Here is a 14,249-nt window from a genome sequence, read left to right on the forward strand (position 1 = left end):
TCCCACTGACAAGGATTTAAGTGTCAAGACCATAACTAACTGCTAAAGCTAGAAATCTAGTCTTTATGTTAGGCAGCCAAACTGTTACTAAGGGGAGCAAAAGGGTAGAGACCAGATACTGAACGACAATAGCATTCTTGACTACACCTTCCGAAGTTACCATGTCCCAACTTGAACTCATCAGTTTGCAGAACACACTGTGCAATTTCACACCTTTGTGATGTCTTTATCTCCTACCTTTATCTCCATTCTGCCTGTCCAACTCCTTCTCCTCTCTTAATACTTCCATCATACATCTTTTTGTGAAGCGTTCCTTTATGCAACCACCTTTACCGCCAGCCTAAACAAACCAGATGTCTTTCGGCCACCTTGGTATCTAGCATATATCTCTATTTTTACACTGTTAACTTTGTATTGTATCTTTTTAAAAGTCTATCCCTCCATTCATCCCTCTCCCAGTAGAAGGTGAACTTCTTGAGGGCAGAGACTATGCCTTATTTTAGTATCATATACAGATACATAAATCTGTATCAAACTAACTTGTACAAAAATCAACCATTAACATCTGTTACCTAAAATTATGACAGCAGGGAATGGGTAAAAAGAGGTACCTAATAAAAAGAACATCATGGTATGTAGTACTGTAGAATAATGGGATGTCTTAGAATTCCAAATTACATAAGATTCTACTAGCAGTTACAAGAAGATTATGGCTATATGCTCATACTTAAGTACTGCCTTCCTCCACACACATTACCTATTCATTTCCTACACCCATCTTTCTTTTCTTTCTGGTATAAATTAATATAGTGGGGTAAATTTTAAGTAGATTTATATTTTATTCCACTAATAAGTTCACATTTAACTTGGATCAAATGATTGGTTTCTGTGCTTAGACTCCAGTTAAATCTCAGCAGTTATTTCATCACAGAAGACTGGGTTAGGTATGTCTATGTCCTTGGAAGAGTCAACCAAGGAGCTTCAATATTTTGATGTCTTTTTTCTGAAAGAAAATATCTAGGCTAGATAGCACAGTATTCAACTTAGGAAGCACAGCATTACAACTGATAAACACTTGACTGAAATAACATACTAAATAATATACTAGTTTATGATGGCTTTCATAGTCAAAAATTTTTAACATGCATAAGTAAAATCTTTATAGAAGTGAAATCAACACTATCAAAGCACCAATTTAACTTGAAAAATCAACCAAAATCATGTAAAACATGTATAACAATTGCTATGCCCAACCTTTAAAAAAAATCTTCAAGATATTAACAATGGAATGCCATGTGTAATTTTAAATAGGATATCAACTATAAACATAGCTAAGCACCCCAAAATGCTTACAGCAGCAAAGCTTCAATGGTGTAAACGTGGCCTGCAGCTTTGCCCATACTGGCCAGCGTGGTCTATCAATTCAGACCATTATGTTGTGCTGACCCTCAAGAATTCTAATTATAATCTTTTACCTCAAGTTCTCTAACCTGAACAGTGTCCTCACTGTTCTGCCTGCTGTTCCTCAGTTGGGCATGAAGTCCTACCCTCAATGTCAACAGCAGTTAAATCTAACTTCAATAAAATAAAAGAACATGTATTAGTTAGTTATTATCTTACCATTACTTCCTAGTGGTTGTAATATATCTCCTGTCAGGTTACACCACCCAACTGGGAAAATATCTCGACAATCATACTTGCACCAATAATTGAAAGCTCCGCTCCAGCCATCAAATGTGATATAAACTTCATCTCCTTTAACATTTCCAATAGTTGCAGGGCAGATCAGATAAGGGTTCTTTCTGTCTACAGCTTCAAGTTTCATCCCCACTTTAAAATTATTTAGAGGTGGCTTTGGTGGTTCCTACCAAAATATTAAAAAAAAAAGTTTTCATTGTTAAGATGTATTAAGAAGCATTTGCTCAACTGTATTCTTACAATCTTCAGCAACCAAAAATTAAGCTTCATGTTTATCAGTGAAATACAGGAAGAGACAGTTCTTACAGATCCCTTTGAAACTCTGCTATACAATATCTCACTTACTCTGGAGCATAGTCAAGAACCTAGAAGAAAACAAAACCAGCCTGATGGTCGTTTATTCATTCAAGAAATATGTATTACATACTATGTACCAGGAATTTACCATTCATAGGTGAACAAAAATGTCAAGATCCCTGTTCTTGTAGACATTACATTCTAATAGTGGTGGTAGCAGTGGTTGCGAGGCCAGACAGGATGAAGGGGAGGAAGCAATAACAAGAAATTTTAGAAGAGGGAGTCAAACAAACCTAAAAATATGTAAATTATAGAGTAATTTGAAAGATAAATCCAAAGAGAAGGAATAGCAACAGATAATATCTAAAAAGAAACTCAAAATATAAAATGTAGATACACGAATATCAAAGTCACAGTCCAGGGTCATTTATGATATGCAATCCAGAAACAAATATTTAAAAGCATTCCGTAATTACAAAAAGCTAAAGCATACAAATGCTAAGAGGATTCTTAGACCAAGGGCTACATTAAAAGCAACATCTTTTTTTCCACTCTTGCTTTTTATCCCAGTAAATGGCACCATCAGCAACCCAGTTACCCAAGTCAGAAACCTGCAAATGGCCCTAGACCTGTGGTTCGCAGCCTGACTAAACATTAGAATTTCCTGGAGCCACACTGCCAGAGATATTGATTAAACTGGTCTGACATGGGGCACATTTTAATTGCCCAGATGATTCTACTGTGCATCCAAGGCTGAGAACCACTACCCTAGATGCATCCTTTCCCCCTAACACTCACATTCAGAGACTACAACCTGCCAATTCTACCCCCTAAATCTCTAGAATAACAACATTAAAAGTTAATTTTCTCTTCATTAAGACTTCCAGAAATCAGAAAATAAATACTAGGGAACACATTATAAAAAGGTTAACCTTCAATTTCCTCTATTTCTTTGCATTGTTCATTTAAGAAGTCTTTATCTCTCTCTGCTCTTCTCTGGAACTCTGCATTCAATTGGGTGTTATCTTCCCCTTTCTCCTTTGCCTTTCCCTTTTTTTTTTTCCCTCAGCTATTTGTAAGGCTTCCTCAAACAACCATTTTGCCTTCTTGCATTTCTTTTCCTTTGGGATGGCAAAGCAGAGACATCACTTTGCTGACAAAGATCCATATAGTCAAAGCTAGTTTTTCCAATAGTCATGTACAGCTGTAAGAGTTGGACTATAAAGAAGGCTGAGTGCCGAAGAATTGATACTTTCGAACTGTGGTAATGGAGAAGACTCTTGGGAGTCTCTTGGGCAGCAAGAAGATCAAATCAGTCAATCCTAAAGGAAATCAACCCTGAACATTCTTTGGAAGGACTGATGCTGAAGCTCCAATACTCTGGCCACCTGATGTGAAGAGCCGACTCACTGGAAAAGACCCTCATGCTGGGAAAGATGGAGGGCAGAAGGAGACGGGAGCAACAGAGGATGAGATGGTTGGATGGCATCACCGACTCAATGGACATGAGTTTGAGCAAACTCTGGGAGATAGTGAAGGACAGGGAAGCCTGGTGTGCTGCAGTCCGTAGGGGCGCAAAGAGTCAGACACAACTTAGTGACTGAACAAAAATAACCACCTTCAATTGTTGAGCATATGCACAGTTTAAATATTCTCTATATATTCATTTAATTCTCACAACAGTCCTATGAAGTCAGTGCAGCTATAATACCCATCTTGCAAGATGATGAAACTAATGTACAATGGCCTAAGACTACACCATAAGTATCAGAGCTCGATTTTAAGTCTAAGTAGCCAACTTTCTGGAACACTCTACACCCCAACATCTGCCAAGCCAATTCCAACTCTTCCACACCTCAAAGCCCAGTTCTCCTGGTCTCTATAAAGCTTCCCTGAACAAAGCCTGCTATTGCGAAGCCCACCAAAGTGGCACTCTTGCCTTTCAATTGTGAAACTATTAAAATATGTTCACTCTTCTGAGATCTTTTTCATATTGTTATTTCCAGCACAGTACTCAATGGCAAGCATTTTTTAAATGAATGAACAAAAGAATCACCTGGAGAACAGTAAACAAGCTCTGAACTACCTCTTTCAACAAGATATAATTTTTAAAACCTATCTGGTAGATGGATTCCTTTTAAAAATGTCCCCTTTAAATCCATCTCATCATCCCATGCTTTCTCTGATCCCTTAGTCATGTCTGACTCTTTGTGACCCTATGGACTGTAGCCCACCAGGCTCTTCCATCCATGGAATTCTCCAGGCAAGAATACTGGAGTGGGTAGCCATTCCCTTCTCCAAGGGATCGTCCTGACCCAAGGATCAAACCAGGGTCTCGTGCATTGCAGGCAGATTCTTTACCATCTGAGCCACCAGGGAAACCCCTATTTCTTCTAAATTTCATGAATACCCTATCAAATTTTCTTACACAAATAAGTATTAATAGAGCTCTAGAAGAAAACAAATTTTAGTTTGTTTCATAACAAATTAACTCTTTTTTCATAACATAGTAAATGAAAGGGCTTTATCACAAAACAACCAACCTCCTTCCAGATTTAGATAACTTGCAAAATGGTTCCCTCTGCTGTCAACAAAAGGTAATGATACAAAAGTTGCTTTGCTGCTAAGTCACTTCAGTCGTGTCTGACTCTATGCAACTCCACAGACGGCAGCCCACCAGGCTCCTCTGTCCCTGGGATTCTCCAGGCAAGAATACTGGAGTGGGTTGCGATTTCCTTCTCCAATGCATGAAAAGCGAAAAGTGAAAGTGAAGTCACTCAGTCGTGTCCGACCCTTAGCGACCCCATGGACTGCAGCCTACCAGGCTGCTCCATCCATGGGATTCTCCAGGCAAGAGTACTGGAGTGGGTTTTCATTGCCCTTTCCATGTCCTATTTGTATGGAAATACAAAAAACCTCTAGTAGCCAAAGCAATCTTGAGAAAGAAGAATGGAACTGCAGGAATCAACCTGTCTGACTTCAGGCTATACTACAAAGCTACAGTCATCAAGACAGCATGGTACTGGCACAAAGACAGAAATATAGATGAATGGAACAAAATGGAAAGCCCAGAGATAGATTCACACACCTAAGGACACCTTATCTTTGACAAAGGAGGCAAGAATATACAATGGAGAAAAGTCAATCTCTTTAACAAGTGGTGCTGGGAAAACTGGTCAACCACCTGTAAAAGAATGAAACTAGAACACTTTCTAACACCATATACAAAAATAAACTCAAAATGGATTAAAGATCTAAATGTAAGAACAGAAACTATAAAACTCCTATAAGAAAACATAGGCAAAACACTCCCTGACATGAATCACAGCAGGATCCTCTATGACCCACCTCCCAGAGTAATGAAAATAGAAGCAAAAATAAACAAATGGGACCTAATTAAACTTAAAAGCTTTTGCACAACGAAGGAAACTATAAGCAAGGTGAAAAGACAGCCTTAAGATATGTTTTAAAAGAATATAGTTTGTCATTATCCATTCTTGAATGACTTCCTAAACACAAAGATACAATCTGCAAAAGCAAAAGCTTAAATAAAAAGGGATCATTCTCTTTTCTTTTACTGTAAGAAAATGATTCTGTTCTAAAAGGTGGCTAGCAAAGAATGGCCTTTTAACCTCCCTTCTTGCTTACCTACAATATGGTTCTTCTTACAGGCTATTTTCCCCTACATCCCACTGATTGAAGCCAGTCTTAGCATTATCTACATTACCCTTCTGCCTGAAATATTTTTACCCTTGTAGTCTCCAGGTTCATTCTCTCCCTTTCTTCACATCTTCACTCAAATGGCACCTTCTCAGCAAGACCTTCCTTGCCAAACTATCTAAAATGTCACCCCTTTGTTCTCCTTAGCATATACAACTATCAAGCATAATACAATGCATTTATTATGACTTACTATAAATTTACTCAGCTAGAAGGTAAGCTCCATAAAGGAAGGAGTCTTTTATAGCTAAGTCTGTAGCTATATTCCTGGAGTCTACCTCTGATCACAAACTCCTATCCTTAAATTTCTACTTCCTTACTTTTAATCAACTACTTCTTTGATTTAATCAAGAATTCTAGTCCTTTAACCTTCATTTATTCATTTACAAATATTTACTGAGTGCCTACTAAGTCCCAGGCACTACTGAAGGTTCTTGATATATATTGGGTTGGCCAAAAAGTTCATTGGTGTTAATGAACTTTTGGCCAACCCAATATTAGCTGGCAAAATAAACAAAAAAAACCCCACCTGTGTACTGCTCACATGCTAGTAAAGAGAAAGATGAGGAACATAATAAGTAAAATATATTCTGTGTTATAAATGATAAATGCTTTGCAGAAAGAGAGAGCAGAATAAGGGAGATCCAGAAAGCAATATAGGGGAGGGGTTGTGAGATTATAAATAGGACAATCAGGGCTTCCCTGGTGGCTCAGTGGCAAAGAATCCACCTGCCAATGCAAGAGACATGGGTTTGATCCCTGATCCAGGATAATCCTGCATGTTGTGGAACAACTGAGCCCATGCACCACAACTACTGAGGCTGCATTCTAGAGCCCGGGTGCCACAACTACAGAAGCCAGTGTGCCCTAGAGCCTGTGCTCTGCAACAAGAGAAACCACCACAATGAGAAGCCTGCACACTGCAACTAGAGAGTAGCCCCTGCTCACCAAAACTAGAGTAAAGTCTGTACAGCAACAAACATGCAGCATGCACAGCCATAAGTAAATAAATAAAATTCTTTAAAAATAAATGAATAGGGAAATCAGGATGAGCCTCATCTGGAAGGTGACATGTGAACAGAAGCCTGAAGGAGATTATTAGCCAGTTATCTAGAGGAAGAGTGCTTTAGGCTGAGACAACAGCTAGGAACCAAGGCCCTAAAACAGAGACGTGTCTGAAATGTTCAAATAACAAGGAAGCAGCGTGTGGCTAAAATGTAGTATGCAAGTAGGAGGGCAGTAGGAAACAGGTCAGAGAGATAATGAGGGGTCATATCATGTAGAATTATGGAGGCCACTGTAAGAACTCTGGCTTTTACCCTGAGTAAATCAGGGAGCCCCTGGATGACTTTGAGGAGAGGAGTGATATAATCTCACTTATGTTTTAAAAGGAATATTCTGGCTGCTATGTTGACAACAGACTGTAAAGAGATCAATAAAGAGGTTACTCAGTAATCCAAGTGAGAGATAAGGGTTAGGGTTGTACCAGTCTGACAGCAATTGAGATGGCAAGAAGTAGTTGGATTTCAAATATATTTTAAAGATAAAGGAAATGGGGTTTCCATGTGGACTGGATGCAGTGTGTGACAGAAATAATCACCAAGGTTTTTGGCTTAAGCAAATGGAAAGACAGTTGCTATTCCTTGATATGGGAAAGGCTGCAAGTTGAGCAGTTTGATGTCTATTAGACACATCCCCAAGGAGGGATACTGAGTAGGTGGGCTGGATATAGAAGTCTGAGTTGGGAGCAAAAGGTCTGGACCAGAAATATAAATCTGAAAGGCATCTGCATATAAACTGAACTTAAAGTCAGGAATTAGATTAATCACCAAGGAATTAATGCAGATCAGTTTCTCAAACACGACACTATTGTCATTTGGGATCAGAACATTCTGTTGTGGGGGCTGTTCTGTGCATTGTAGGATGTTTAGTAGTATCCCTGGTCTCTACTCACTAGATATAAGTAGCACCCCCACACACACACAGTTGTGATAACCAAAAACATCCCCTTCATACAGAACTACTGTATGAAGAAAAGGACGAAACACTCAACTTCTATCACACCCTTTCACATCCAGGTTACAGAGCATCACCATTTTCTTCTCTGCACCCCAAACCAACTTATCCCCTTGTCCTGGTTCTATTATCTCCAAACCTTAGTTCAGTATCACCCTCCACTTTACCTATTTACACTTAGCTGCTGAGCACTTCTGGAGAAAATTCCCACATATGTATTACATGCAGTGCTACACATGTTTAGTCTTCATCCTCAGGTGAACCCTCCAAAATACTGTCATATGTCCCTAGGTCGATCCCCCTCCCCATCCCATATGGCAGCTATTCCAAACCTTTATCATTTGCCTTAAGACCAATGTTTCCTCATTAAATGTTTATTATTTTATTTGTTAAATGACTTTCTCCCCAACCACAGAGTAAGCTCTCTGTCTTGGTGGTGGAATATAGTAGACTTTCAGTCTATGTATGAATCCTCCCCTCTAGCCTTTGTCAGTTTCCCATTTCAGAGTAAACTGAGGCCATTAGGAATGAACTCTAACAATATTCTGCCTTCACGATTATAAACTTCACTCTATCTGAGGACACTTTTCAGTTGGTCTTCAGTTCTTGCTAATGTAACTGATGAACTTCCTCTATAAAATAGTCAAGAATCTGCTTTCCTTTTAACTGACCTCTACTAAGTTCCTGATATGGGTACTTATATATTATAAAGGTGAGTGGATATTTCTCAAGGTTCTAAACTTGACACTCTTCTCTCCTTCTCTGTATTGCCTTTGAACTGGCTCATTCACACTTAAGGCTTCTATCACTACCATTTGAGCTAAAAAATCCCAAATCCATGTACCCAAGCCAAATCTTATTTCTAAATTCTAAATATTTTATGTCAATGTCTGGTGGTAGTCATTCCTCCTCAAACTTGCCAGAGGCACTTTTCAACATATCAAAAACTAAACCCATCTTCTCCCTAAGTATTCACCTTCCTGTACTTCTTATTCTTTCTTCATTCATTGAACAAATTAAGTATGTACCAGGACCTAGGATAGGCAATGAGAATACAAAGTCATATTAACTTCTCAAAAGGAACTATAGTCTAGGAAGCAAGAGAGAGTGAAAATAATAATATAATCCAATATCTACAAAGACTGACATATGCACAAAGTGCTACAGAAGTATAAGAATAGAGAGGTGAAATTAGGGAAGGTATCTTGGAGGATTTAATGCCTGAGATGAATGTTACAAGAAAAATAGGAGCAAACCATAGATAACCAGTCTTTTTAAAAGGGGAACATGGTATGGATAGGCTATTACAAACAATTTAGAACTTAAGATCCAAAGCAAGAAGTGGTAACTGTAAACCAGATCACAGGTTACCTTAAAGGCCATATTAACAAACATACTTCATCCTGAATGCAAATGGGAACTTCAAAGGAGTTTTAAGTATGGAATAATGAAGCATGGCTTCTGTATCAGATATTTCTAGCGTTGTATGTAAGGGTGTTAGAGGCAGTTACAAAGCTAGTTGAATAGTCCAGACAAGAGAAAAGCCTGCAGGAGTGGTAGTAAGTAGGAAGAAGAGACACAACAAAGATAATTAGCAAGCTAAGTAGGTGGGCCTTCCTAATTAATCGGCTATCCAGAGCGCAGGGTCAAGAAGGAGTGAGGACTAGGAGTGGCGGACTAGGAGTGGCTCCTAGTTAAGTTTCAAGCTTGGCTGAAAAGGGCACCGCACAAGTAAGTAAGAGTAAGAAAAGAAATCCAATAGAAAAACAGCAAAGGCTATAATCAGCCAATTCACAGAAAAATAAAAGGCCATTAAAGATATTTTGAAAATTCCATTTCACTGGTAATTACTTCCATACAAATTACAATGGGATACCATTACCATCCCCACCTCCAAAAAAGATTCACCAAATTTTAAAAGATGGATAACATTCAATGCTAGTAAAGGTATGGGAATGTGAATATATCTAAACACTAATACTGGAGAATAGTTTGGAACACCCTTTTTAGGTGCAACTTAACAATATATTTAAACACTACTTGAAGGACATTGGAATTCTACTTCTATTAATAAGAGTGTAGCCATTCATACTTATATAAAAAGTTCTATACAAGAATGTCCACTGTAGATGATTTAAACAGAATATGGAGACAACCTAAACATTAATCCTTAGGGAGAGATTATACCAGTTGTGGTAATCCATATCACAGAAGAGAGCAATACAACCTAAAATAATGTATGAAACAAAATGGAAATTTCCAAAGCATACACACTTTAGGGGAAAAACTAAATCACAGAATACGTTCCAATTTACATTTAAGAAATAAAAGTCCATATATGTTTGTAAATGCACAGATAAAGGTCATGAAGAACTATTTGGAGAGAAGACTAGAATGGAGGAATGGATAGGATAAATGGACACTCATTTTCCACTTTAGTTAAGGATATAGCTTGATTCCTCCAAACACAAAGATAAATTACTTTTATAATTTTAAAAATGAAAAACACAATGTATGTGACATGTGACTAGCTGATAAAACAACTTGATAATTAAAATAGATCCAATGGCTTTTCTAAAGCCACAGTCTAAGCTAATAAGTATTTAATAAAGACTATTACAAAACATCTCTTTTGTTATTAACTATTGTCAAATATGCTTTACACAGTGCCCAAAAGGACTGCATTCACTTGTGCCCCTTGCTGGTAAGCAAGCCCACTTATAGCATTTCATGCTGCTCAAAGCTGTACTCAAAGAATTTTTCTCTGCAATGTAGAAATCATGTCAATTGACATTTCACATCTTTGTACATTTAATCTTCTTGAAAAAGTTTTAAAACTATAATCAATGTTTACCATTCCTGATACGAATGGCTGTAATAAAATTTAAGTGACTGAAAAAACAATGAGGACAGAATGAGAAATATTTTGACCCATAATTTAACTAAAACTTAGCTTTCATTCACTGTTTCTTAACACAGTGTACTCTCTTTTAACATTTTCTCAAGAGCATAAACTATTTTTGGATTTTTCCCTCTTTGTTATATAACAAGTATTTCCTTATAAAAAAATTCTTTCTGATGACTGTTTTTAACATTCTTTTACTTCTGCAACCAAATCTGTCCAAATAACTTTCAAGTTTTCTTGTCCCATCATTTTCTCCAATATCAAAGAGATGACTAACATTGCAAACTGAGAAGTTTCACTTCTGAAGGTAAATAAAAAATAATAACAAACATCTGCTTCCAGTAAAGTACCCATCTGTATCTGAGGTCAAGAAAGAGGTACTAATTCACTTTGACTACTGAGTGATGAAAACTGAGCCTTTTTTATGACTCGCTGTTATGGGCTGAACTGTGTCTCACCCCCTATCCCACCAAAATACATATGTTTAATTCCTCATCCAATACCTCAGAATGTGACTGTATTTGGAGACACGGTCTTTAAAGGAATAATTAAGTTAAAATAATGTCATTATGGTGGGTTCTAATATGACCAGTGTCCTAAGAGGAGGAAATCAGGACACAGATATGTAACTAATGTAAAGACTCAAAGAGGAGAAGATGGCTGTCTTATAAACCAAAAAGCATGAGAGAGTCAAAGTGAGAAAATAAACTTCTGTTTAAGCCACTGTTATGAAATGAGTTACATCTTTTCAAAATTCATAAACTGAAGCCCTAATTCCCAACGTGAGTATATTTAGAAGCAGGGCCTTTAAGGAGGTAATAAAGGTTAAGTGAGGTCATAAGTGTGGGGCTCCAAGTCCAGGACTTCTTTACAAGAAAAGAAAGGAAAACCAGAGATTGCTCTCCTTCTACCACATGCACAGAGCATAGGCCATGAGACACCTCACCAGAAACCAGCCCTGATGACACTTTGATCTTGGACTTCTAGCTTCCAGAAATGTGAAAAAATAAATTTCAGTTATTTTAAGCCACTGAGTCTGTGGTACTTTGCTACAGCAGCCTGAGCAGACTAACACATTTGCCAATCAAGCAGTTTGCAAAGTACTTTCGATACACATTAGAGAAGACAAAGCATTTAAGAATCCCCACTAGATCAATTAAAAAAAAAAAAAAACCACAGCCCAGTTGATGGAAGCTTTTTATAACATCTTTCTTACCTTCTTAAAGAATGCTTCAGGTGCCATTTCAGATCCAGTCAGTGTTCGCAAGAGGAACATTGGCCAAGATGATGTGTTCATCTGGTACCCTATTTTATAAAATAAAGCAGGTATTTCTTTTAAAAGCTTCTCTGTGATATTATAGCAAGTTGGCATAAAAAAACGTTCCATTTACCATTCTTCTCCAAAGAATGACTTTCTTATCGAGGAACGCAGGAAATGGGCTAGAGGAGCAGGTGCACCCTCCAATCAGTGCTACTGCATCCACTGTACTGTTAGACAAGAATGCTACAGTGGGGGTAGAAATTCTCATTTTTAAAAAGCCACTAGCTAGGGTTCACAAACATACACATATATGCTGGGAATGGGCCATAATACTAGGAGAGATCCAATTCAAAACCCAGGAGAGCTTCCATTCCCCACCAACCACCACACATGCAGAGTAATAAGGCTGCAAAAGACTACCAGCCCCTTTTTCCTCAGAGCCTCTACCTTACTTCCTTTCAGAAAGACAGTTTTCTGTCAAACTCAGTAAATGTACACTTATGATGGTACATTTCACTGTATGTAAATTTTACCTCAAAAGAAAAACAAACTGTAAATAAACAGTGAACTCTAGTTAATGATATGCATGCTAAAGTATTTAGGGGAAATGTACTGACGTCAATAACTTATCCTGAATTGCATTTAAAAACATAATTCACTGATGAACTGACAGAAAGGCAAGTAAGCAATAAAGCAAGTATAGTAAAATGATAACGGGTAGAATATAGGTAGTGGGTATTTCTTTCACCTTTTCTGTATGTTTGAATTTTTCATACATTAAGTTGGGAAAAAAGACAGCTCTCACTTTAGCAATCTCTACACACACTAAATGATCTTATATTAGGATTTGTATCAAATGCTATCAAAATAGACTCAACATGTGTATTCTCTAGAGATCTCATCAATTTACGGTGACTATCACAGCATGTGGCATGTGCAGCAGGGAGCAGGAGTCTGCTAGCTTTACTATTTTCTGGGGGCAATCTGTTACATGCAATACTTGCCTGCCTTGATGCCAGAATTGGTTGGTGAGAACTTTGCATGTATCTCTGATGAATACATGCATTAATATAGGGAGGCACATGAATCACATTGCCAATGGGTCCATCAATAGGATAAAATATACAAGAAAGTTCAGACAGAAAGTCATTTTATAATAATAATGTATCAAAACACCCTTAATCTGACTAGGAAAATAATTGTTGCTGGGGAATTGTAAAGGGTTGTTACACACTCCCTTAAAATAAATCAATATTACTAGTGATACTTAATATTAAATAGTTACCAGAGCATGGATTCTCCACACTATTGTTAGAATACCGCATAACAATCATTCTCTGGTCCTTATGCCTTTCTCTTAACCTGCATCTTATCCTATTACATGAGGTACCATGACTTTTTTTTAATTTAGCATTTTCCTTAATTCTGAATTGCCTAGAGTCAAACATAGATCAAAGTGCATGTAAAAAACTCAAACACAGCTAAAACTAATTCATGATATTAGGAAGTCTGGACAGTAGTTACCTTTGGAAAGGAGGAGGATATGACTGGGGATCAGCAGGAATGGGGCTTCTAGGGTGCTGACAATGCTCTCTTTCTTTATCTGGGTGTTGGTGTTTATACATGTTCATTTATAAGCTCGGAGAAGGCAATGGCACCCTACTCCAGTACTCTTGCCTGGAAAATCCCATGGACAGAGGGGCCTGGAAGACTGCAGTCCATGGGGTTGCTGAGGGTCGGACACGACTAAGCAACTTCACTTTCATGCATTGGAGAAGGAAATGGCAACCCACTCCAGTGTTCTTGCCTGGAGAATCCCAAGGATGGGGGAACCTGGTGGGCTGCCATCTATGGGGTCGCACAGAGTCGGACACGACTGAAGTGACTTAGCATTTATAAGCTGTACACTTTTCTCCATGTATGTTAAAACTCTAAGAAACAATTTTAAATAATAACCTTAACATTTAAATAAATAAACCTTTTAAAAAGTAAAACTATGTAAGTTGTGTTATATTAAAATGGAAACTAAACTATTCAAAAGCATCTCATAAGCAAATTGGCAAAAATTGTATTTTTTTATTATGTGGTGTCACAATAAATACTAATCAGCACGTATTGCTATATATTTCATATTTTTAATTAATAAACTCTAAAAGTAATTTGAAAAAAGAATGATTATAAATTTGGTTATATGTCTGAAATGCTGACAATCACAACAGCTATGTTTCCTTTAAACAAAATACAAACACATACTAGCATACTGTCAATAGAGAAATAAAACCCAAACGAGGAAGCATTAAGCCTCAGATGTATATCTGTTACAGAAGTCTGTATGATTTAAGATATTATAAA

The 14,249-nt window shown here is 37.5% G+C and overlaps 1 protein-coding gene across 1 annotated transcript in view; it reads right to left on the reverse strand.

The window, feature by feature from the left end:
• Window positions 1-14,249, reverse strand: part of SCML2 (Scm polycomb group protein like 2) — a 121,140-nt gene that overhangs the window by 71,702 nt on the left and 35,189 nt on the right. Inside the window, exons 6-7 of the mRNA XM_070365948.1 lie at window positions 11,853-11,941; window positions 1,621-1,864 (exon numbers count right to left, since the gene is read on the reverse strand). Coding sequence (XP_070222049.1) covers window positions 1,621-1,864; window positions 11,853-11,941 — 333 coding nt within the window. The remainder of the gene's footprint in view (window positions 1-1,620; window positions 1,865-11,852; window positions 11,942-14,249) is intronic.

Source organism: Bos mutus, chromosome X (assembly GCF_027580195.1).
Source record: "Bos mutus isolate GX-2022 chromosome X, NWIPB_WYAK_1.1, whole genome shotgun sequence".
Lineage (NCBI taxonomy): Eukaryota > Metazoa > Chordata > Mammalia > Artiodactyla > Bovidae > Bos > Bos mutus.